This window comes from Lygodium microphyllum, chromosome 12 (genome assembly GCF_053477565.2).
Source record: "Lygodium microphyllum isolate KBCC chromosome 12, Lygodium_microphyllum_v1.1.10, whole genome shotgun sequence".
Taxonomy (NCBI): Eukaryota; Viridiplantae; Streptophyta; class Polypodiopsida; order Schizaeales; family Lygodiaceae; genus Lygodium; species Lygodium microphyllum.
The window spans coordinates 42,242,644-42,269,988 of record NC_141146.1 but is presented as its reverse complement, the minus strand read 5'-3'; the positions used below and the strand labels follow the sequence as shown (position 1 = coordinate 42,269,988).

Here is a 27,345-nt window from a genome sequence, read left to right as displayed (position 1 = left end):
GCTCATTGTGCCTTTTACCGTATTCGGGTGTGAACACACCCTTACACTTCTTGTACTTTATATATATTATTAAAACCGAAAAAGGTGTACACTAGTCTTTGTACCAAACATCAAGAGTGTCCTGCTCACTCTCCTCCCTACTACTCTGTGTGTGTGTGTGTGTGTGTGTGTGTGTGTGTGTGTGTGTTTGTGTTATATCTGTAGCTTTCACTCTTAGCTCAATCAAGGCTCCATCAAAGCAGACCAACACCAAAACACAAATGAGAAGATGATCGTGAAATGTCCAAATCAGATTGCTTGTCATGAGGAGGTGAAATTTTATTGCTTCGCTTAGCATTTGATTGAAAGTTAATCAAATGTGCTAATGCGACTTGCACATATGAGGTGCAAGTTATTTAGTTTGGTCTAGACTAATTTATTGGCCACTAATATTAGTGGTGACATTAGAGACTAGGCATTAATTAATCAATTAATGCCGTTCTAAGGGCTAATAATTGCTTGGGTATACTTAAAAAACAAACTTTCCTAGCCAATTTAATTATTGGTTGGTGGATTATTTTTTTTGCCATCAAAATAATCGTTATATTATTTTTTTTAATATTAATTTTACAATTAATTTAATAAGTTGGATAATACCGAAAAATGGGATTAAAAGACTGCCACTTGGCAAAACTTGTCCATGCAAGTGAAAAGAACATTTTTAGAGATTGGCAGAAGTCTATTCCAACCATTGTGAGAGAGAAGGAGACTATTAGAGAGCAATGAGATACTGCTAATGTGATTTGCAACCACCAAGGATCAATCCTACTACAAGTGACAGCAGTTTCAAGCCCTCCTAGTACAAGTGACAACAGCCGACGGTCCTTCTGATGAGATGATAGCATATAGAAGGGGGCAGCAACCTTTCTGGTGGTCCTAAGCTATAAGTGACAGCTTCCATGGCTATTTGAGCAAGGCAGTTGCAGTTTTTCAGCCTTTCTTGCAATGAGACTCTGAAATTTCTCTCTCTACAGCATTCTCTTTCATCCTACAACCATCTATCAAGTTATCTCAAAAAAATCCAACCATTTGAGTTATCAAATGTGGACATATTGGAAAATCTCTGCTATAAACCTTGGTTTATAGCAAAAATTAGGGTTTGACAACCACCTTAGGATGCATGCTCAAAATTGAGGGCCTAGGACTTGAATTTCAATAGCTGAAATTAAAGAATTTCAATGAGATTTAAGAGACCAACCAACCAATTTCAATTTGGAACTAAATTTGTCTCACAAGGATCAGGGTAAAGACCAATACCCAAGCAAACCAAGGGGCAAATTGGTTTGGAGGCTTGCTAGACTATTTTGACAACAAAATGCACTTGGATTAGTGGAGGAGATCAAAGGATCTCAGTTATACTCCATCTATTTGTAATAAAAGTTAAAGAAATACCATAAGGGACACCAATTGCGGAACCAATAGACGGTCCAATATCCAAGATTATTTGGTAAAGTGTGCATTTCAGTTTTGTGAATTTTTTATGTTTGTTGTAATTGTTGATTGATTAGGTTATTACCACCCTCTCCAAAAGGAAGGCTAGTTTCATGGTTTTATCGTCGGAATTCCATCAACTCCTTTGAATTGGTGGGCCAAGGCACCTAATTGAAGTTCAAAAGCTTTGCTCTAGTGCTGAAATTGTATTCAACTCAGCATTACAGCAAGAATGTCTTCAGATAGTGCGATGGGATCAAGCAAGGATGATGCCTCTCAATCTGAAAATTCACAAATAGTTGGGGAAAATGCTCTGATCATGCACAAGGCACGTAGCATGGTCAGCAAGCTAATAATGTTGGTTTAGATCAAAATGTGGGTCCTTCTAGGCCTTTAGAAGCTGATGATCAGCAAGAGGAAGAGGAATTTTATGACCAATTTAAAGATCAGTTGAGGACAGCAGCTGAAATGTTTATGCAGCTGGCAAATGATCCTTAGTTCATGCACTTTTTGAATCCCTTAAAGAAGGGCAGCAAAGGCAAGAAGAGGAAATCGTCTTCAAGAGCTTCGAGACAACAAGATGCACCAAAGGAGAAGAGCCAATACAATAGCATGATGTTCCAAACATGGGTAATAAGCATAAGCAAATAATGCTAGTGGGGCAATTGACACATATGCAAGGCCAACTTGAAACTACCAATCCAATGTTTCTAGACAACAAGGCATGTATGCAATTATGGGAAAGCCAGGTTTACTTTGGTGATGGCACTAGTTTTCATGCTATGGTCGGTCACGAGCCGCATACGGGGATGCATGACACTACTCCTTATCATATGTAGCAACCAATGCATGGTGTGCAAGGCCCAACTTATCTAGGTTGGGCTGGTAATATGCATAACCCCATGTATAACAATATTAACATGATGTTGAGGCAAAAAGTGGCAAGTTTGGCAACGTATATATACATCCCACTATGTTGGGGACCATGGTATTAATGTTGGTCATGCAAATGCTCCGTATAGTGTTGGTCATGAGAAAAAATGCAATTAGTAATGCATACAATGTATGGAAAAATGTATCTTTGTATAGCTAGTAGTATGCAAATTCCCATACACAGTCACATTGCAATGGTCCAAAGTATGCAAACAAAAATGTTTTCTAATGCATCTGGTGCTCCTAGCACGTCCGATACACATGAGGGGCTATTCAACTAGATGTGATGTTGCATATTAGTTAAGTTGGAATTACAACAATGTGAAAGTATAAAGCATCGCAATGCTTAAGGGAAAGAAAGGCATACAACCTAGTGGAGATTTCAAGGCAAGTCAAGTTAGAGGTAAAGTTTCCATATGCTTCTTGGTGAAGCTTCAGTATTGTTTCACCAATAGATGCAAAGTGGATGGAAGAGAATAACCTGACAAACCATCCTCGGTTGTTGCAACTTTACCAAGACGCCTTTCAGTTAGAGTTGACTTTGGTTTGCGCTCAATCAAGTTCAACAGACTGGGGGTCCGAAGCATTGCTTGATGCTCAAGGGAGAGGTGGCCCTTCCACTCCAATTTTGAACAGCTCTCGTAAATAGTGGATCTCAAATGTATGTAGCATGCATCCAAGGTACTACTAGTCACTATGAGATGTATACAAATGAGTATGGTTGTTACCTTAGCTTTAAGACTATACTTTTGCATCAATTTGGGATTAATTCATGATCAATTGGACATAAGCTTTTGCCTTAGTTTTGAGATCAATTTCAGCTCAGTTTTTATCAATTTGAGAACTCTTTATGGCCACTTTTGGGATCAATTTTACATCAGTTTTGTATCAATTACTAATCAGTTTTGCAATCAGTTTGTGACCAATTTGTAGTCACATTTGCAACAATTTGTGATCAATTCTCTAATCAGCAAGCGATTAGTTTATGATCTGATTTATGCTCAGTTTTCAATGGTTTACAGCTTGTTTCATGGACAATAGCATATTAGTAAATGCCATTGACAATTTCAACCATGGATTATGCTGAGAAGAGCTTTACTGTGGTTTTGAAGTCACAACAGTTGAGAAACATAAGTTATGGATACATTCAATGGGTTTCTAGCAATAGTTCTAGACTGATTTTTACTTTTATGTTATGTATATGCTGAGTGAAAATTTTCAGCAGGTTTGGGACATATGGCATGGTTGGACAACACTGGGCATATGGCATGGTAGGACAACAATAAGCAATATTGTGACTATGATGTCTTATGGAAATTCCAATGCAATATGTTTTTCATTTGACACAATGTAGTACAATCAAGGATGATTGTTGAGATTTCAAAGGGATAGTCTATCACAAGTAAAGTGAAATTTTATTGATTTGCTTACCATTTGATTAAAAGTTAACCAAATGTGCTAATGTGACTTGCACATGTGAGATGCAAGTTAATTTTTTCACAGAGTATGAAATCCAAGACCCCGAGATATCAGTTGGTGACTAAGGCAAAAGTTGTAATAAGTTATGCTTGACATGCACTAGGTGGTACCCGGTGTCAAATTTGCACGTAGACCAATTTATTGGCCACTAATGTGAGTGGTGACAATAGAGATTAAGTATTAATTAATTAATTAATGCCAATCTAAGGGTCAATAACTGCATAGGGATACTTGGAAGACAAATTGGCCAAGCCAATTTCACTCTTGGCTAGTGAAATTAATTTTTTGAATAGTAGAATAATTATTAAATCAATTCTTCGAATTAATATTCTGAAAACTAATTCAATATGATGAATAATGCTAAAAAATGGGATTAGAAGACTGCCACGTGACAAGACTTCTCCATACAAGTAAGAAAAACGTTTTTAGGCACTGGTGGAAGTCTATCCCAACCATTGAGAGAGAGAAAAAGACTGTGAGAGAGCAAGGAGATGCTACTGGTGTGATTTGCAACCACCAAGAGTCAATCCTACAACATGTGACAACAATTTGGAGCCCACCCAAGAGCAAGTGACAATACGTCAAGGTCCTTCTAGTGCAAATGATAGCATACAAGAGAGAATAGCAATCTTTATGGTGGTCCTAAGCTAAAGGTGACAACTTCCATGGCTGTTTGAACAAGGCAACAATAATTTTTTCAACATTTCTCACAGTGAAATTCTGAAATTTCTCTCTCTACAGCATTCTCTCTCATCCCTCAACTATCTCTCAAGTTATCTCAGCATTTTCCAACAACCATCAGAGAAAGAGATTTCAATCAATCTTTGCTATAAATCCTAATTTATAGCAAAAATTATGATTTGACAACCACCTCAAGATGCATGCTTAGAATTGAGAGCCTAAGACTTGAATTTCAACAGCTGAAATTGAGGAATTTCAACGAGATTAAGAGACCAACCAACAAATATCAAATTTGGAGCTCAATTTGTCTTCCAAGGAGCAAGGTGAAGGCAAATCCCGAAGCAAACCAAGGGCCAAATTGGTTTGAAGGCTTGCTAACTATTTGTGATAACAAGGATCATTTGGATTAGTAGAGGAGATTAAGGAATCTCAATTGTACTCCATCCAATTGCAATATAAGTTAAAGAAATACTAAAAGGAACGCTAGTTTTTGCCAACAAGGTATCCAATGTCCAAGATTGTATGGTGAAGTGTAGATTTCAGTTTTGTGAATTTTTTATGCTCGTTGTAATCATTGATTAATCAAATTATTACCACCGTGTCCAAGAGAAAGGCTGATTTCAAATCTAACAGTTCTTATGATTCTTGTGTGTGGACTGTACCTGATTTAAGTGATCAGAATTTCACATGCAAAGGGCATGAGCATGGTTAAGCAATAGATGCACATGTTGTTTGACTATGATACGAGCATGTATTTCCAATAGTGGCAACAGATGCTTTGGTACATTGCAATGCAATCTAGGACGATTGCAAGGATTTCAAGGGGATGGTCTCTCACACGAGGACATGAAATTTTATTACTTTACTTAGCATCTGATTAAAAGTTAATCAAATGTGCGAACGTAACTTGCACATATGAGATGCAAATTAATTACTTCAGTGTGTGGGACCCAAGACCCTGAGATATTACTTGGTGCCAAAGGCAAAAGTTATAATAAGCTATGTCTAATAGGTACTTGACAACCTTGTCTTGCGGTTTATATCTCTCTAGTTGTGGCACCAAAGCATATGCCGAACAACCAAAGACACAAATGTATGGCACCATTAGTTTCCGACCATTCCAAGCCTCATAAGGCGTACATTCAGCCAATGCTTTAGTGGGGCTGCGATTCACCACGGAGACTCCACACATAATAGCATCAAGCCAAAACTTTGGGGCAGCTTACTGTGTGACAATATACAATATGCCATTTTCATCAAAGTGTGCTTTTTTCTTTCAACCATACCATTTTGTTAAGGTGTCTAAGATATAGAACACTAATGTATAATGCCCCTTTCAACCAAAAAAGAGTTAAACTCTCGTGACACATATCCCCCCCTCGGCCCCTTCCATCAATACATAGTGTAATCAACTTGCATCCACATCCATTTTCAACTGAGACCACGAAGTTCTTAAAGCATGCAAGTGATATCTAGTATTAAATTTTGACCTAGACTAATTTATTGGCCACTAATGTAATAATCAGTTAGTGCAAGTCTAAGGGCTAAGAATTGTTTGGTGATCCTTGGGAGACAAATTGGTCCAGCCAATTTAATTATTGGATGATGTAATTATTTTTCTGAATACTAGAATAATTATTAAAATAATTTTCAAAATATTAATTTTAAAATTTAATTTAATAAGATGAATAATTCTAAGAAATGGAAGTAGATGTCTACCACTTAGCAAAACTTGCCCATGCAAGTTAAAAAAACGTTTTTAGAGACTAGTAAAAGTCTATTCCAACCATTGTAAGAGAGAAAGAGATTGTTAGAGAACAAGGAGATACTACTATTTTGAGCTCTCCAAGTACAAGCGATACAAGCCCAAGGTCCTTCTCGTGCAAGTAACAATATATAGAAGGAAAGTAGCAACCTTTCTCGTGGTCCTAAACTACAGGCGATAGCTTCCATGGCTGCTTGAGCAGTGCAGCAACAGTTTTTCAACCTTTCTCGCAATGAAACTCTGAATTTTCTCTCTCTACAGCATTTTCTCTCATCCTATAGCCATCTCTCAAGTTATCTTAGCAAAATCCAACCATTTGAGTCATCAAAGATGGAGATATTGAACAAAGTGTTACCCCTGCTGCCAGCCTTCACCATGAGCAGAACTGTCAACCTGTTAGTAGCCACTTGCGGTATTTCTTTAAGTTTTATTGCAAATGGATGCAGTGCAACTGAGATCCTATAATCTCCTCCGCTACTGCAAGTGCCTTTTGTTATCAAAACTAACCAATAAGCCTCCAAACCAATTAGCCCATTGGTTTGCTTGAGGATTGACCTTCACCCTACTCCTTCTGAGAAAAATTTAGCCCCAAATTGAAATTGGTTTGGTCTCTTGAATCTCCTTGAAATTCTTTAATTTCAGCTATCGCAATTCGAGTCCAAGGTCATCATTTATGAGCACGCATCCCAAGGTGACTGTCAAACCCTGATTTTTGCTATAAGTTAAGGTTTACAATCAAGGTGTAAGACAAATGATGGCAGCAATTTTAGATACAATCAACAAAAAGTAGTATGCACACTAAGTCCTTTTATTGAATATCTTGCCAAAAAATAGGATAAATTGGAAGCAATTTTTGGTTGCAAAAATTCCTCTCAAGCCCGAAAAGGGAGATCAAATAGAGTAAAGAGTTGACTCAACCCTAGCCCAAAAGGTCCCACCCCAAAAAGACCAAGGCATCAGGTCAAGGGTGTCCCAATGGGCTTTCCAAGAACCTACCAAGATCACAGAGGCAATGCATAACATCTTTTGAGTCACCAAGTGATGGGACTCAGTGTTCTCTTTTTTAAAGCTTGTCTATTTTTCACTGCCTCCTCTATTCATTCAAAAGACCCAATGATATACAACCACACTCAAGGGTGTCATTGTAGAGTATAGAAGAAGTAAATTGTCTTAAGGTTTCAGCTCAAGAGCATGTGATGAGCTAGGGTGAAGTCCAGCTCAACTTAAGCAAACTGTAGAATAGCAAAATCCTTTTATAGTGCTGGTTAACTCTTGGAGTCTTGAGCTAGAAAAATCCTAAGCAGCCCCCGAGGACTGATTCTGAATTCCAGTGATTAGATTTGGCTTCAGTTAATGCGACTACATGGATTCAGAACTAAGATGCAAACTGACTGTTCATTTAAACATACCAGAAACAAGAAATCATGGAACAACACAATAAGACAACAGAGTGCACAAATGTGGAACAAAAGAAGATGTTGCGTTGCATGATTAGCTGTCTCATGTATGATTACATCAATGTTAAATTCAAGAGACGAGATGATAAAACAAGAGAGTGAACAAATGTGGAACAAAGAAGTTATAGCATTGCATGATTAGCTTTCTCATGTATGATTAGGTCAAGGTTAACTCAAAAGACTAGATGATGAACTGGACTTAGTTTAGTTGGTCTCACATTCAGTCCACCTCTCCACTAATTGAAACATCCCTTTTAACTTTTCTATAAAATAAAGGCCTGATAGTGTCACAGTTTAGACTCTTAGGATTTGCTAATGACTTGCCATGAGATTCCTCCACTATCTTTACCATCTTCTCAGCTTAATGGTAACTTCACAATAACGTTAGTTCCTATAACGTAAACAGTTTCTTGCAGCTTTGCACGACAAACCAGACCTTCCTGACCTTCCATCTGGACATGTTGCCTGTCATTTATACTAGGATGTTATATTTGTGTGAAAATCTCATACAACACACAGTGACATCATGCAAAAATCTTCTTCTCAATTCTTGATGTTATCATTGACTAAATTTTAAGGAACACAAAGAGTCACAGATACTTAACAGTGTTAGATGAAGGGCCAAGCAAACATAAACACATAGGCCAGAACTGGCTTATAGATGCAAAATTAAAGGCCCTATCATTTAATTTCCTTGTAGCTTACCCAGAGTAGCCACCTCCATGCAAGCAGAAGACAACTGGACCTCCAGTTCCAGCCATATACACATGGAATTTCTGCAATGCAATAAAAGTCATACCAGTAAATTATTTGGAAGTAGACAGTCCTTACTCAGCTAGACAGGACAATCACAGCACATTTTTAAAGGTCAATTTCCAAAACATGACTAGACAATATTAAGATGGATTCTATGCTATAGACTAATCCAGTAACCGGCCATTTTGCCTTGACTCACGTGCCCAAATACATGCAATGAGCAACAGTCAGACCTATGATTGTGGCCATATTCGTACCCCTCTGCACAGCCAGAATATGCTTTTACAGCCATTTGAATCTACATTGGCAGAGTAGACTGCAGTGATAATAAGAAGTCAATATCTTGTGTACAGAGAAGATACAGCCTGGATGGGCCCAAAAGCACTAGCCAATTGATGCTAACTACATCAAGGTATGGCCAATTCTAATTGTTCGTGCAGGCGGCTACATGAGCAGGTCAGCAGCAGATCAACCAACTTATTAGTGACCTCTCATTGCTACATGATGTCACTCTGTCAATGAATTGAGAAATACATTATCACTGCAAATTAACTCTATAAGGAAGGCAAAGACCATCAGCTACGGTTACCCATCTGAGAAAGTTTAACTGTATAAGAAAGGCAAAGTCAATCAACTGAGGTGCTGCATCACAGAAAGAGAGTATGTTGTTGGGAGACAATAGAGCAAAGCAACACAAACCTCTATAGTTTCTTTCCCTCACAAAAAACCATGGTACTACAGAAACCAAAACTCATAAACCATCTTAGAACAGCACTTCCACATAAAAACCATGAAGAAAAAAAAATTTAAAACCTTATTCTCCTTCTAACATTGAGCATGTACATGGGGTGTGTTATTCCCAGAAACATTTACAAGCCCTTTACAAGAGGGGTATTTATAGCATGAGGCTTTCAATGGGAAAACTCTTCCTTAGGGACAACTGACTCAGCATAAACCACATCCGGCAACTCTTTTGGCACCCTGATGCTTCCTGGAAGCATTTAAAAGGCTTTTACAAGAGAGGGGTATTTATAGCATGAGGCTTTCAAAGGAAAAACTCTTCCTCAGGGAGAACTGACACACCATAAACCACATCCGGCAACTCTTTTGGCACCCTGATGCTTTCAACATAAGAAAGCAACTCCAAGCTAAGAGTCCATTCATCCAAGAATGGCCAAGATGCCACCTTGTACAAGGACATCCATACGTGATCACTGATTACAGCTGAGACCGTAGGAGCAAGATCCAAGATTAGATAGAGAGTCATGTGTTCAAGCTGGTTCACAAAGTAGTTACAAGAATGCAAGGGGCTTATCCATGGACAACTTCAGGATGGGGTATCACATCAACAATGCAATTGGGAAGGTTTTCGGGGATTACAACTTGAGCGCAGGAGTTTTTCAAAGAGAATTTCAAAGTGGATACCCTTAACATGCACACTTCAAACCCAAGACATACCACAAAATACATGAGCTTATTCTTACAATACAAAGATATGCAAATGGGATCGGTTACTAACGATCTTGATAGTGACACCACAAAATCATTGGTACTCCGTCTCTTGAAGGGAAGAACCCACTCTTCTCTAGAGCAAGATTCTTTATCTTATTTCTTCATAGTAGAACTGTAAATTGGGAAGTTAAAGCACCCTTCTCCTCCCTTCACCAATAGAAAAAAAGTGAGTTGAACCATGAAAAGCAACAAGCCCAAAGCATTTCTTCCTTTCAAACAAGACTAAGGACTAGTCTTTTCAAAGGTGGGGCATGGACAGCCAATTATGTCTCGGAAAACCTTCATGGCAATAGTCATTTCCTTCTTAAGTTGTCCATTGCCTTTGCATGGAACTCCAAAGCTTTGACTTGTGACTAAGGTTTGAAACAAAGGGTGAAGACATACAACAGTAATCTAGACAATTCAACTTGATAAAAGGGAGAAGGGAGATAGAGTTTTGATGTTTCTTTGTGGGGAGCTCCTTCCTTCCCTTCCTTACAAAGCCTTTTGGCCTTTTATAGGGATTTTCAAGCTTTCTTTGTTGAATCAAGCCATCTAGGATGCCATCACTAGTAAATTCGCATGTCCTTCGTGCAAGCTCTCGACTTGTCGATGGTGACACTAGGGACTAGCATTAATTAATTAATTAATTTTGAGCAAGCTTTGAAGGGCTAAAATTAATTTTCAATATTATTTAATTTTAAAAATTAATTAAATGACTGGATAATACTAAAATATGGGTTTAGAAAGCTATCACTTGGCAAAAATGCCCATACAAACTGAGAAAACGTTTTCCGGGGTTGGGTCTCAGCCATTCACTCAATTTACAGCTTGGGAGAGGGAGAGAGAGAGAGCTATTGGCCCATTTTTTAATCAAAGAACAGCAATTTGCTGCATAAGACAGCCATATGAGGACCTCAATAGGTAGGGACACTAGGGAGTCACCTTCCAGGCCTAGCAACAACATTGCTAATCAGATGACAGCATTTCGGAGATGCCTAGCAATAGATGACTGCATCAAATGCAGATTGGAGCAAGCGGCAGGTAGAATTTAGGGTCTTCTCACGAAGAAAATTAGATTTCTCTCTCATTTTGGCTTTCTCTCACCTTCTCCAACCCATTCTCAAGAGATCTCAGCATTTCTTTACCATTTTGAGTAGACCTCAAAAAATTTGGTGGACAACAAAGAGATCTCTGCTATAAACCCTAAATTTCTGCAGAAATTAGGTTTTAGCAGCCACCTTTGGAACCGTGCCAACAAGAGAAGGAATTGTACATTGAAATCAACACCTTAAATTTGTGAATTGATAGGGATTTCAGATGCCAAGCCATCAATTGTGAATTGGAACAACATTTCGCCAATCAGTGGTTCCATTTGTGCAATTCCTCGATGAAAATCAAGGGGCAATTGGCCCAAATTGCTTACTGATTGTATGTACAGCAAAGGGGTTTTGGATCAGCAAAGGAGATTGTGGAATCTCAACTTGTACTGTGACATTAATGTGACATTAAAAGTGACATTTAATGTAACGTTAAGGTCACAAATATTGAATGTGACATTAAAGTGACATTTAATGTGACATTAAGGTAAATCTAGGGGAACATGCACAAGAATGACCGTCCGGGCTCTTGGGCGCCCGAACGGGGTTAAGGGGAGCCTAGAGAGTAAGAGAGTCCAAGAATAGTAGGACTCACCAACAGTAGACGGTTGGCAGAGGAAACGGGGAGAGAGGTGCCAGCACTTATCTAGGCGTGGTTGGGAGGAGAAGAATGACTCGTGCTCACCGATTGGGACTGTAAAAAATTTTCTCTTCTGGCTTCATCGTTTTCTGTCTTTGCCGGATCATCTTTCATTGGTATCAAAGCCTATGGTTCAACGGCCAAATCCATCGTCCGCCAGGTCGTCAGTCCTTCGCAAGGTCGCGTGTCACTCGTCATAAATGAGTACTGGCCGAAAAGAGATGCCGTGAAAGCGTAACGGGCTGTGAAAAAAAAAAAGTGAGACGTGCCACGTCACGTAAATGTGACACGTTACGGGCAGAAGAAAGGTTCAGGCGAAACGACCAGGCGTGGGGTCGCGAGGAAACGTGACACGACTGCTGTGAGACAGAGGCAAAACGTGAAACGTGACACGATTGTTGTCACGACTGCTGTGAGACGGACATGACACGACTGTTGTCACGACTGCTGTGAGAGGGACAGAAAAATGTCATGGAACGGACGGAAAAATGTCATACACGACTGAAGTCAGGAAATTGAATTTCCAGCATGACTGCTTCACTGCTCTAGTCTGGGAAGATAAAATTTGTTCCTTACTCTTCGGATTTCTTTCCAAACCAGCAACCACCGCCTGCCATTAAAATCAGGGAAGTACTTTACTTTGTATGCAAACTTCTTATCTTTGCTTTCCAATTCCAGTGTATTAATGGCAGAAAAAGGGAAAGAAAGGGTAATGGAAAGCTCTAGTTCTGGGGACCAACCTATGGTAGATCCCCATGAACCAGAAATACAAGAAGAACAATGGGAAGAATTTTTTGCTACACGAGAGCAATTTGATGATCTTACTGCTCGTGTGCAAGCTCAGGGGGTTCAAATGGAATTTTTAACTCAAACACTCACTGAAATAAAATCTCAATTAACTTTATTGTTGGAAAGAGATAAAAATAAGATAGAAACCTCGGATGTCTCATCTTCATCGAAAGATTTAGATGTGACTATGCGAGATCCTAAGGAACCCCAACCTTACCATAAATTGAGGGATAATCCAGTTCTAAAGGATATGAAACCACCTCAATTTTACGGGGAGGAAAAAGATAGGAATAAAGACACAATCTTTAATTTCCTCCAAAAATGGGAAGATTTACATAAACTAAAAAATACCCCACCACATCTCCAAGCACTGGAGGCTAGTTTAACTTTGGGGCCCAAAGCATATAAGTGGTGGCGAACTTTAAAGGAGGCGAATAAAATACCTGAAACCTGGGCTCAATTTGAATCCGTCTTTTTGAAAGAATTTCTTCTTGAAAATGAAATGGAATGAAATTGGGAAGATTGGGATTATGTCAGACAAAAGGGAAGACCCCTGCTGACATATCTGGAGGAATATCGTGAGATAATCCTCAAACTGGAAGGAATAGATAAATTCCAAAAAACAAGAGGATTCATTAGAGACTAGATAAAACCTGTAAAAAGGAAGTAAAACGGAGTTTACCTAAGACGCTGGAAGAGGCAATTAAATTTGCATTAATTCATGAAGATAGTATGCGTCCAGGTACACTCACTAGTCTCACTGATACGGAGCCCAAGTCTAAGGAATTGGAAACCTCAAAATTTGTGGGCAAATTTAAAAGGAAAATGCCATTTTTAAAGGGTAAAAAACAACCTTTTGAAAAGAAACCATATATGAGGCCAAAGTTAAGTCCTGATGACTTTGATAAGGCCAAAAAAGAAAAGTTGTGTTTCAATTACCTATCCCCTAACCATGCTGCTTGGAATTGCCCTCAAAAGAAAAAGGGGGAAGACAAAGGAAAGGATAAGGACAAGGGCAAGGGAAAAGAAAAACAAATTCATGTAGTGCAGACCTTAGAATTAAAGGGCCATGAAAAGTACAAATCTTTAGAGGTCTTGCACATGGATGTACAACATAAGTGTTGTATGTCAACTTCTATGTGGCAGCCTACTTTTGTTACTTAGAGTACATGGATTGATAACTGGAAAGAGGGTTAGAGTCATGATTGATGACTCTGCCACACATAATTTTATAAATTATGCACTTGTCAAAAAATTGAAACTTCCCCAACAAAAGAGTGGACATCAATATGTTGTTCGTATGATGCAAGGCCAAGACAATAAAATATGGGATACAATGGTATCCAATTTGGAAATTGAAATTCAAGGATATAAAGATAAACTTGATTTCCAAATAATGAACATGGAAAGAGCTGATATTGCTCTAGGGAGGGAGTGGCTATGGGAATTGAAACCATCCTTAAAACGTAGTTACCATCATAATACACTGGAATTTGAAAGGGATGGTAAGACTTTTGTCATTCAAGGTGAACATGAAGTATCTGATAATCCTTTGCTGTGTTCTACTGAAGTTCAGAAGCTGATAAAGAAGGAAGTTTGTGAGGTATATATATTATGGTCTCTTCCTGTACAGAACACTTTTACTTTCTGTAATATAAAGCAACAATTTTCTTATGTTTGTGAGTTGAATGTTAATAATGAATTAAGTAGCTTGTTAGATGATTTTAAAGATGTGTTTCCTTCTGATTTACCAAGTGGCCTTCCACCAGATAGGGGTAATATAAATCACCCAATTGATATAAATAAGGATACACACTCTATTTCTAAACCACCGTATAGGTTAAGTGAAACACAGCATCAAGAAGTTGAAAGACAAATTAAGGATTACCTGGATAAAGGGTTTATTCAACCCAGTAATTCACCTTGGGCTTCACAATTTTATTGGTAAAGAAAAAAGATGGTTCTATGCGACTTTGTGTTGACTATAGAGCACTTAATAAAATAACGGTGAAAAATAAATTTCCTATGCCCAAAATGGAAGATCTTTTTGATCAATTACAAGGGGCAAAATTCTTCACAAAGATAGATTTAAGATCAGGCTATCACCAAGTAAGAATTAAGGCACAAGATGTTCCTAAGATGGCATTTCGTACTAGATACGGGCATTATGATTTTTTGGTGATGCCTTTTGGCCTCACTAATGCACCAGCTACCTTTATGAAGCTGATGAATAGTGTTTTACGGCCCTATCTAGGACATTTTGTAGTAGTCTTCTTGGATGATATCTTAATCTTTAGTAAATCAAGAGAAGAACATTGGAACACTTACAATTAGTATTCCAACTATTAAGAACGCATTCCCTTTATGCAAAGAAAACTAAATGTGAATTCTTTACACAAGAGGTCAAATATTTGGGGCATATTATATCGAAAGAGGGAATCAACATGGATCCAGAAAAAGTAAGGGCAATTATTGAATGGCCATCTCCAAGGAACCTAGAAGAGCTGCAGATCTTCCTAGGTTTATCTGGATTTTATCGTAGATTCATTCGAGATTATGCCAAAATAGCTGTTCCAATGACAGACCAACTTAAAGGGAAAGGGAAAAGTTTTAATTGGGAAACAAACCAAAATGAAAATTTTCAAAAACTTAAGGTAGCTATTGCTACAGCTCCAGTATTATTAATAGTGGATCCCAATAAACCATTTATGGTTGAAGCTGATGCCAGTGATAAGGCAATAGGAGCGGTCTTATTACAAGAAGGTCGACCAGTTGCTTTTGAAAGCAAGAAATTAGATCGTGCAAAACAGAATTATTCTGTTTATGAAAAGGAGCTGTATGCAATAGTACATGCAATGAAGAAATGGAGGCACTATTTGTATGGTGCCAAACTTTTGATTTTATCGGATCATGAAAGCATTAAGTGGCTTAATGATCAACCAGATTTACACGGGCGTAAAGCCAGATGGGCCGAACTCCTCCAAGAGTTCGACTATGAGATAAGATATAGAAAAGGAAAGTATAATATAGTAGCTGATGCACTCAGCAGAATGCCCATCATTAATGAATTGAGTTTTACTCAGTTCACTTCCAATTTGCTTGAATCTTTAAAAGGGAAATGCCAGGTTGATCCAGCATATTCCAACATATGGGAAGCAATAAAAAATAGGGATCCAAATGAAAGTGCTTCTACTGAGGAAGGAATATCTGAGGATGTTCAACAAGGAAATGGAGCATCAGGGGTTGCTCAAACTGGATTCAAGTGGAAGAATTTTACCATTGATAATGGTTATTTACTCTACAAGGGTAGGGTATGTGTCCCGAAAGATACAGAAATAATGCGCCAGATACTCTTTGAGTGTCATGATACCCCTAGTGCGGGACATCCAGGAGTTAATAAGACTTATAGTCTTATTAAAAGGCAGTTCTATTGGCCTGGAATGAATAAGGACGTCCTTGACTATGTGGTCAAATGTAATAAATGCCAGGTTAATAAAGCTGAAAGATTAAAAATTGGAGGACTTCTCCATCCACTAGAAATTCCTTCGGGAAAATGGGAGAGTATCTCCATGGACTTTATTGTTGCTTTACCTAGAACACAGAGGGGACACGACTCTATGTGGGTGATTGTAGATAGGTTAACCAAAATGGCTAGGTTCATCCCAACTTCAACTGATGTTAAAACACTAGAATTGGCTAGATTGTTCGTAGAGAACATATACCGATTGTATGGCCTTCCGGCAAATATAGTTTCTGATCGGGATAGAAAATTTGATAGCCATTTTTGGCGTGCGGTATTTAGGAAATTGGATACTAAACTTAGCATGAGTACGGCGGATCATCCGCAAACAGATGGGCAAACTGAAAGGGTTAACCAAATTCTTGAAGATATGCTTAGGGCATATGTAAGTAAAAGGAAAACTAATTGGAAAGAGTATTTACCGATAGCAGAGTTTGCATATAACAGTGCCAAGCACTCTTCCACTGGATATAGTCCATTTATGTTAATGTATGTGTTTCAGCCCAGAGCTCCTTTTGCAGTAGGACTGCATAAGGAAAAGATTCAGGCAGCTAAAGACTTTTTGGAGGATATGAATAGTATGTTAAAGTTTGCTCAAGAAAATATTAAAAAAGCTCAAAATCGAGCTAGAGCATATGCAGATCCTCACCGCAGAGACATCTCCTTTGAAGAAGGAGAATTGGTCTATCTTAAGGTGCCTGAACAAACTAAAACTATGCAAAAGGGACAATGTCCAAAGCTTTCACCAAGGTATTGTGGTCCTTTCATAATACTTAAAAAGGTGGGAGAATTGGCTTACAAGCTCCAACTACCTGCTGGCAGTAAAATACATCCAGTTTTTCATGTAAGCAAATTAAGGAAGAAGCTGGGTGATTTGGATAATCTAATCTTAAATGATGATATTGAGGAGCTATTCAATGACCAATCTAATCCACATGAACCAGAAATAATATTAAATGTTCGTAATAGACGAACAAGGAATACTATTTATCAAGAATGTTTGGTTAAGTGGAAAGATTGTTCAGAAGAAAGCTCAACATGGAAGCGAGTAAGTACTTCAAAGAAAAGGTTTCCCGATTTACAGTTAGACCTTCCAAGTATCGTTTTCGAGGACGAAACCGATTCTTAAGGGGAAGGAAATGTGACATTAATGTGACATTAAAAGTGACATTTAATGTAACGTTAAGGCCACAAATATTGAATGTGACATTAAAGTGACATTTAATGTGACATTAAGGTAAATCTAGGGGAACATGCACGAGAATGACCGTCCGGGCTCTTGGGCGCCCGAACGGGGTTAAGGGGAGCCTAGAGAGTAAGAGAGTTCAAGAATAGTAGGACTCACCAAAAGTAGACGGCTGGCAGAGGAAACGGGGAGAGAGGTGCCAGCACTTATCTAGGCGTGGTTGGGAGAAGAAGAATGACTCGTGCTCACCGATTGGGACTGTAAAAAATTTTCTCTTCTGGCTTCATCGTTTTCTGTCTTTGCCGGATCATCTTTCATGTACTCAATCCATTAGCAATTAAAGTTAAAGAAATCCAAAAGGGGCACCAGTTTTGGGGCCAACTGAGTGTCTATTGTCCAAGATTATTAAGGTACATTGCGCATTTCAATTTATGCTAATTTCTTGATTGCTATAATTAAGTACTTAATCACCGAACTACCATCCTTTCCGAAGAAGGAAGGCTAGGTTCCATGAGTGGCTACTCTAGTTCTACAGGGAATTCCATAATGTATCTAATAGCTATCTAGGGACTGTTTTAGCTTCCTGAATAGCAATCCTCTCATCGGCCACTTCATAATCAGCAATGCCTTGATCAATGGGCTGACAATCACTCCAGCATGTGTTTGCTACTGATTTTGCTGCTATAGACCCTCAATAGGTTGCTGAAATTGACCAAAATCAGGTGCACTTTGCTGAAATAAAGGCAACAAATTGTCAAATATGTCCATAGACCCCACATTGGGCTGATTTTTGCAGTCCATGAAGGGATGACCAGCATGTTCAGTGAATACCACATCTCCACCAACAAAAATCTTGTTGGTGGAGGGTTGGTACAGGCAAAACCTTTTACTTTCTGCACTATAACCAGTAACTATGCATTTGACAGCCTTGTCTTCCAGTTTATGTCTTCATAACTGTGGCACCAAAGCACATGCAAAACAACCAAAGACAAAAATATTGGATACCACTGGTTTCTAACCATTCCAAGTCTCATAAGGCATACATTCAGCCAATGCTTTAGTTGGGTTGCGATTCAACACATACACTGAACACATGATAGCAACAAGCCAAATCCAGCACCATATTTTTACTTTTTAACATCATCCACAATGGTGGCATCAACATGTAATGCATTCTCTGATGCTCCTCTCATATAAATCAAGATGATAGAGTCCATTGTATAAAGTACCCATGACAATGAGGACATCCCCATCACTACAGTCATAGACACTGCATCGATCCATATGGAATTTAACCACAAAACCGGCACATACAACACTTGAAACCGAAAGCAAACTTTTCTTTGTACTTAGCACATACAAGACCTTTTCAAGCATGGTAATTTTCCCATCCCTCAATAATGGAAATCCAACCAATGCATTGAATTGCATATAAGCATTGTTTGCACATACAACGGATACCCCCTTTTGTACATTTGCATATGATACATGTCACAAAAGGACATTATGTGCTTGGAAGCTCCACTATCAAAATACCATGTGCTGCAATTTTCAACAATTGAAACACCATACTGCAGTGAAGAAGGATAATACAAACAACACACAACAAAGGCATTAGACTCAATTTTTAGTAACACTGTGCCCGATTGTTTCTTCTTTTTACTTGACATCCTCTTTCTACATTCTTCAATAAGATGCCCCTTTTCCTGTAATAATTGCACCTCTTTTTCTTAGCATCATCATCCTTGGTGCTTGAGGAGATCATAGGAGAAGCTGCTTTACCTTTATTCTATGAGTTTAAGGGCTGCCATGACTTCCCTTTGTTTCAATGGTTGGTTGCAAATGCTTAATTATGCATACTTGTATTAGAGCAATTCAACCTTGATTGCTCTTCTTGCAACAATAGTGATACCAACGCATCAAATGTGTAAGCATTAGCATCTCCTTTTGCAAGTAAAGGGAGTGTAGTGGCAAAACTTTGATAAGTATTATGTAGACCAACCAACATGGTGCCCCCCGCTGAAACCACTACGCCCACCCCTAGCATCCCCACCAGCTTGGAAGTGTCCAACCTAGTGGCCTGGATGCAATACTTCATCAGCAAGGAAATGGCCCAAGGAAAAAGCACGGAGATGATGACCACGAGACCAAAAAGGCCAGTTGTAGATGCCGAATCAAGGCAGGATGTGCATCTCGAAGTTGCTTACACAAATAGGCTACACGAGCCTCACTACACACCTGATACAATGAAGCATGTTTAACCCGAGCATCCTTGGCCATTGTGCATGACCGAATATGCAGGATGACTTGTCTTTTGCATGAAAGTGCAATCAAAGCATGCGCTTGGGCATCACGCCCATCCCATTTCAATTGATCTGTTGTAGAAGGTGCAAGAGGAGTTGGGGAGAAGGTCCACCAATAATAGTGGATAAGCTAGAAGAACCTATAACATTCTATGTAACCAGGCCTACAGACCTAACTTCTCAGCCAAATACATAACCCCAAAGTTGCTTGGCAACAAGTACATGCTTCATTATGTATGCCCACATGGGATAATAGGTGCCATCTAAATTTACGAGTCCCCAAACATGTTGAGCAAATCATTTTGCCCTACCATCTCTTGCTAAAATTTCTTGGTTTTTTTCTAGACCATTGCTGTCCAAAGTACAAATGCATGTGCAACTCAAAAAGAAAGCAAAGAAAATACCAAAAACTCACAAATTTTCAAAAAATTGATGAAAATTTTGCAGCTGAAAGGGCTCTGACATGCACAACTGTCGATATAGAAGCTATAAGTGGCCTCAATGTCAATGAATTTGGGGAAAGTTCACAAATTTAATCGGTGAAATTTGTGACATTTGAGCTTGAATGCGAAAAGCCCCAAATTTCAGCATAGAACCGAGCAATTTTTTAGCACAAAATGCAATATCCCCAAAATTCTGGTAAGATTCAGGGTTTTTAGGCAAAAGCCCCAAAATTCTTGAAAATTTTTGGGGGAAATTTGTGTTTGCTGTAAAATCCCCGAATTTTGGACTTAACAAGGGCACTGCACGCAAACAAGAGGTATTATGTGGTTAAATATTGATTAAGGCTGAAGGCCCTAAATTTTTAATATTTTAATCCTGTAGGACTGTTGAGCAAAAGCGAAACACACGTGTACAAGGAATTGGCATTTGGCTTTCAGGTAGACTGTATCTTCTCTCCTTAAACCTCTTCGAATGGCTCCTCCATGCACTTCTATTGATGATAAGTTACATGGCCCTAACTAACTAACTTGGACTTTGAAGTGCTGTTATGAAAGCTTGGTTCGTGCAAAAGCAGCTACGGTACATTGTTTGTGAAGCTATTCTCCATCCTCGGCATCCTTTTCCACTTCTAGACGATTTTGATGAGAGCAACCATGAGAAAGTTGCGCTTACATGGGATACAAATGATGTACGTACCTATTCTACTCTTCTTCGATGTATTTCTAAAGAAGTTCTACCGGTAGTTACCTCCTACAAGACATCTCCCCAAGTATGGTCAAAGCTTCAAATGTTGTACGACGCACCTCCACCATGCACACAATGACACTTTATGGACAGCTCCAACAAATGAAGTTCAGGCCTAAGAATACTATTCTATTATTTTTGCTCCGTGTTACACAAGTACAAGACCAACTTCGACAAAAGTAATTTGCTCTTCCAAAGGCACATCTATGGGGACAGTACTCTACAAGCTCTCCTTGGAGTTCAATAGAGAGGCAAATGCTTTGAGGGCACATACATCATCTACACGTATGAGCTTCACATATATGTCCTCAATGTTGCTTGAGCATGAGGTATCTTTGCATCTACAAGGTAGGCTTCCATCTCATTATACAGATTCTGGTAAGGCTCTTACAACTTCTAAGAGAGGTGACAAGAAGAAGAAGTCAAAGCCCTAGTGTTATCATTGCAGTAAGAAGGGACACTTGCAGAAGGACTGTAAAGAGTTAGCAACTTCAAGGAAGGAGGAGAAGAAGAAGCAAGATCCGGACCCTTCTGCTAAGTCATCATCTTCCTTAGACTCCGATTCAAATCCTTAAGCCCATGCGAAGGCCAAGTTGCAGAAGGGGTCTGCTTTTTCAGATCAAGGGAAGGGCTTCGCTGCCCCTTCCTCTACTTTCTAGTACAAGTGATGCGGTCATCCCTCATGACTCTAGAGCTAGAGAGAGAGTATGAGAGGGTTGTCCCTAAAGCATTGACCGAAGTCTAGCAAATTCAAATCCTAGAGCTGGGATTGACATCCACATTCATGATGAGTTGGTATTGGACAGAGAGCGGGATTAGCTCCTAGTCTAGTGCTCACATGAGGGGACACTTTGACAGAATGGCCAAAGGTAGGGAATCCATGGTCACATGCGTTTAGAGGCATTATTGATAGTATGATCTTGTATGCTACTACGAGACATTGTTGATAGACATTGAGAGCTACTTTATTTCTTCTCTATTTTCAAGAGTTGATACAATTGACATCGACATTAAGTTCTCTCCAAGGCACCTTGATGATGGCTTGCGCACCCATGGCTTGGGTATCCTTAGTTTTACTCTCGTGGTCCTTGTTATATTTACTATGATGGAACCTTATTATTGTATATTGTATTGTATCAAATCAACCATGATCTGAGAGGGTATTAGTGAATATGTTAGCTCGTGTGAGTCTGTGCATGCCAATTGGGCTAGCCATGTGTTAGATATTTTAGGCATTTTTATTGTGCTTTATTTGTGGCATTTCAAGCATTTTATGCTAGTCAGTCAACATTTAATGTTGGCCAACCATCTACTATTTATGGCATATTTGTTGCCTATATATTGTGCTACCTAGAGGTTTTGGAGGAGAGAGGAGCCAATGCCAGTGCCCACACAACTAGTGACTCACTGTTGTATACGACTATCTCATGTCTTGCTATATGGATTCCATTTTTTTAGCATTCTTCTAAGTTCTCTTCTTTTCCAGTGTTCTTCTCTCTCTGTCTTGTGTTCAACAATCTATTTTAGCATACATATATACTTCCATTACTGCATCCACTTTTAACAACTACCACCTGTCTACCCCTGTCTACTACGCCCAATTTCCAATCTAGGGCTTGGGCAAACAATTTTTGACAAAATTTGACCTATTTTCTGCCCCCCATGGCCTGTGTTTTTGCTCAGCAATCTGCGTTTTGTGTTTGCAGGACTGAGATGACATGTTTTGTTGTAACATGATTGCATTTACTACTGCATCTACCTCCATTTTGGTCATCAACATCTACGGCTTCTCTTTTTGCTCTTATGTAGGGCTAGGCAACAATGTTTTCAAGCTGATTTTTGTCTCTTGTGGCTGCTAACTTTGTGTTTTCTTGACTACCTTTTGGTTGTTCTTTACCTATTTGATCTGATTTTCATCTCTTTGTGCAACAATAGTCTTGCTCAGCTTTTGTGGTTCACTACTTGGCTTTAGAGAGAGTTCTTGTGTATTCAATAGTTGTGTTCCCAACACCACGCTCTATGTACTATTGATCATAGCAACATGGAGCAGGCGGAACGGGACCTTGGGAGGGGGGGGCGCTTTGTTTAGCAACACTATAGAAGGAGACCGAACGAACAAAGCAAAAGGGTAACAACTCTCTCGTTGGCTGCATGAGTCTCCTTTCTAGCTTGCTAGTACGAGTGATGCAAGACATTCATGATTCTCCACTATTAGAGAGGGAGTACTATGAGAGGGTATTAGCAGTGGAGCAATCGGGTCTCATCTATATGTACATACAAGTGCAAAGGAACCAAAGAGGGGTTTTCCTTTACACATTAACTAAAGTCTCGCAAATTAAAATAGGATTGAATTCCAAGTGCATGTAGACCTATTCAACACAGAGAGTGAGATTGGCTCCTAGTTGAAGGTCACATGCAAGGAGACTTTGGTGGCAATCTAGCCAAAGGAGGAGATCCCATGGTCACATATGCTACTACAAAGGCATTGTTAACAAGATGGTCACACATGCTACCACAAAGGCACTCTAACAGGCAAAGAAAGCTAGTATGATTCCTTCCTGTTTTCAAGAGCTGGTATAATTGATGTTCAACATTAGATTCTCTCCAAGACACCTTGGTAGTGGCTTGCGCACCCACTACTTAGGTATCCATGGTCCTACCCAAGTATCATTGTTGTATCTACTATGATAAGTCATTATCATTGCATATTGTGTTGTATCAAATCACCCATGATCTAACAATGAATATTAGTATAGATATTATTAGTTCATGAGTGAGTCTATGCATGACCCAGTGGACTAGGCCCTTTATTTCCAGATATAATGTGATTTGTCTATTTTAGGCATTTGATTTGATGGCTGACTGCTCATAATTGTAGCCAACCTATATTTCATTGGGCCAACATTGCTCGCTGACCAATTCATGTGAATGGCCTGTTTATGACCATGCACCCCCTCCTCCTTGTTGACGACTTGTGCATACTCCTACACTTGCAAGTTCTACGTGGAAGAGAGGGTAAGTGCCCATGTCCACACAACCAGTGACTCATTGTTGTTCTACACTGTCTCTCGTCTTGGTTTATGGATACTATTTCTCAAGCATTTCTCTCTTGAGTTCTTTGCAATATTCTTCTTTCTTTGTAGAGTTTCTCCTTGGATTCTAAAAGGAAAATGCAAGTTTATAAAAGAGAGTTCTTTGCTGTTATTCATGCTCTCTCTCCTTGGAAACACTATTTGCTTAGAGCTGATTTCCTTGTACAAAAAAATCATCAAACTTTTCAACGTTTTCTTATTTGAACTAAGTTGTTTAAGAAGCATATACATTGATCAAACTTCTCCATGTTTAACTTCTAGATAACACACATGGAAGGTAAAAAGAATGTTGTGGTTAATACGTTGTCTAAGAAACCACAAGTTTCAACATTGTCTATAGCATATCATAAGCAACATTATATAAAGTCGCAATATGCAGACAATGAGGACTTTGCTAGAGCATATAATCTATTATCATATGGTTATGGTTACAAGCACTATATTCTCAAGGATGGATTCCTTATGATACATGATCACTTATATGTCTCTAGGTAGTTAAGGGCCAAAATCATGGTTAAAAGTTATGCACCACCATCTACAAGGCATAGAACATTGATGCTAGAGTGAAAGACCTTGATACTTTCTTTTATTAGCCAGCTCTGAGACATCATACAGATCACTTTATACGTGCCTGCATTGTATGTCAACGTTCAAAATGTCAAATTTTATTAACGAAAGCCACCCCATTTGTTGCAACCCTTGGATACTCTAGATACACTTTGGGAGAGCATAGCCATAGCATATACAGTACTCAATGCAACAAACACACTATGCAAAGTAAATTGTGACCCTCGAACTCCCGTGTCTCTAGGACCAAGGTAGAGAGTAGTTGGAGAAGTATGTCATACTCTTAACAAAGCCTGAAGCCCTGCAAAGACCCTCCAAAGATGTCTGACAGCAGCAAACACTGATCTATGAAGTCTAGATCAATGCCAAATGAAACTAGATAGCTCGAACAGAAGCCAACTGGCTAAAGAAGTGTCTAATGACGAAGGCAACAGCAGTTGTAATGAAAACGTGGACTGCAATGATGGCTTGGTAGGCTGTCATGGCAGGCAGGACTGAGAATGCAGATCTGATGCAGCAAACACAGCCTGATCAGTAGTGAACACCAGCAAGCAACAGCTGGAAAGGGGCAAAAGCAGGCAACAGCACGTAGTACAATAGCAAACCTAGCCTGCCAGGTGAGAAAAGAGGCTGATCATCAATCGCCAATAAGAGGGGAGCACCTTGAAGCAAGCACCAGCTGTTTTCAGCAGTAGACAGCAGCTTGAACTGAGATATCCTCTGTAGATGGAGTGTGGACAGTAGAGTCTCTGCACCAACAATCTACAGAACAGTAGGGCTGTGGTGAGCAGCTTGTCTATTAATAGAAGTGTGGATCCTCCCAAAATTAGGACCCTAGGTGATTCAGACCATACAATCTAAAATTGAACCTTCAAGTAATGGTGGCACCACGTTCTTTTTGAGAGGGGAATAAGGAGAAGAATGAGGGAGTCTAAGTCCTATGAATGGTGTCTTCTTTAGTATGTAAAAGCCACCACTCAAAACTACACTTCATGAGCTCTAGAAATAATGTATGCTATGTGCTTGTAAAGGGATAATGTCACACATATATAACCAAGTAGTAGACCCATTCATGCTTGTGCAAGGCTCTTGGCCTCCTTCTTTGTGCCTCACTTGTCATCCATTATATCACTTGTACTCATTAGGACTCCCTTGTGGCCAACACATATATTGCTGGTCATTTTTCACTTACAAGGAAGCATCAATATCACCAGATCACAAGTTGACTCATATAAAATACGTGGCAATACATTAGCTTTGGCATCCAGTGAGCACTATTTCCCCATCCAGTACATACGTACACCAACAACTGTACACTTAGTTCTCTGTTTGAGACGGAAGATTGAAAAGAAGAGCCCACCACTCATAAAAACATGTGATAAAAAAACAAATACAACTGAATTCTCTTTCCAGGAGATTAAGGATGCTAGACTACCAAACTCTCTGGTGCTATAGAACGATTTCCCACGATTCACAATGACATCCCTAATGCTGCCGAATGACTCACATTTCCAGAGTTCACAATGACATCTTTTTCCTCATCAAAATGTCCCTTCCACGATACTTGGGAATATCTTCCGGGGGCAGAAGACCTGCATGTATGATACTGCCTTATCAAAAGGTTGAAATAGGTTTGATTTGATAATCATGCACGACCTGCCAAAGCTTCCATTTGAATGGAAGCCAACGTTGGCTCTTTTGAGTCTTTTTGATCCATGAGGCAACATCGATGCCGCGGCTTACTCTGAGTGCAGAGGGACTGAACTGCTGCTTTGGTCTTCTGGAGGGGCACTTAACAGCTTGCCCGGAGGGGACTGTTCTACATCGCCATGACGTGCTGTCTGGCGTGTGCCATTATCATCAACATCTGCCTCTTCTTCTTCCTCTTCGGGGAGGGCAGTCAAAGGAAAGGATTTCGCCTCCTGCTCTGCTGCCGATTGCTGCTCCATCTCAATAGGTGAACCACTCTCTTTCTTCTTCTTCTTCTTCTTCTTCTTCTTCAAACGGGACTCTCACTTCTGCGCTCGATCACTGCAAAAGCACTCCCGGGTCCTTTCTTCGGTTTTTTTGTTTAACAAGGCTTTTGTGGAAGCATCTGATTAGGTAAAGGCAAAAGGAATAATGAATTCCTAATGACTCGAAGGGGGCAAGCTCGTATAGGCAAGCATCTGATTAGGTGAAGGAAAAACGAAAAATGAATTCCTAATGACTCGAAGGGGGCAAACTCGTTTAGACAAGCGTGTGTTTATATGCCCATTCTCGTTGAGTTCAAATCCTAGGGATGAACCCATCGTATTTGCCTCACCTGTATGCAGGGTCTTATAACTTTACCAATGTGATGCTTTTTATTTTAAAAAGTGAATTGCCGCTTGAAAATGGGTGGCCTCGCTCGAATTAGGTAAAGGAAAAAGGAAAAACGAATTCCTAATGACTCTAAGGGCAAGCTCATTTACACAAGCACGTGTGTTTATGTGTGTTCTCGTTGAGTTCAAATCCTAGGGACGAACCAATCATATTTACCTCACCTATATGTGAGGTCTTAGAACTTTACCAATGTGACACATTTTTTTATTTAAAAATGTGAATTGCCACTTGAAAATGGGTGGCCTCGCTCCTTCAAGAGAGAAATATTTCCACCCTAAAAAGATGAATATGATAGGCACAAGGGCTTTTAAGCCATCATATAGCCGACAAGGTCTTTTCATATTTGCACTAACAATTTGACACTTTCACTTTTTTGTGCATTTCCTTCACTGTGTGAACAAGAGTAGGGCAGCTTCAAAGAACAATATTTTCTTACATCGCGACCATCTGAACCCACCCACCCTAAGGTGGTCATTTCACATGTCCTTCCCCCTTCCCCACACCACACGACCCCCCTAAGCCCCTCCCCTCCATCCCTATCCCAAAATAACAACCCAAAAAATA

At 39.4% G+C, this 27,345-nt stretch overlaps 1 protein-coding gene across 1 annotated transcript in view; it reads right to left on the bottom strand.

Moving 5' to 3' along the window:
* The window catches only part of LOC148027680 (esterase/lipase/thioesterase family protein), a 69,360-nt gene extending 42,815 nt beyond the window's left edge, over positions 1-26,545 (bottom strand). Inside the window, exons 1-3 of the mRNA XM_087689367.1 lie at positions 26,161-26,545; positions 25,925-26,009; positions 8,491-8,561 (exon numbers count right to left, since the gene is read on the bottom strand). Coding sequence (XP_087545493.1) covers positions 8,491-8,561; positions 25,925-26,009; positions 26,161-26,366 — 362 coding nt within the window. The 5' untranslated portion in view covers positions 26,367-26,545. The remainder of the gene's footprint in view (positions 1-8,490; positions 8,562-25,924; positions 26,010-26,160) is intronic.
* Positions 26,546-27,345: the final 800 nt, after the last annotated feature.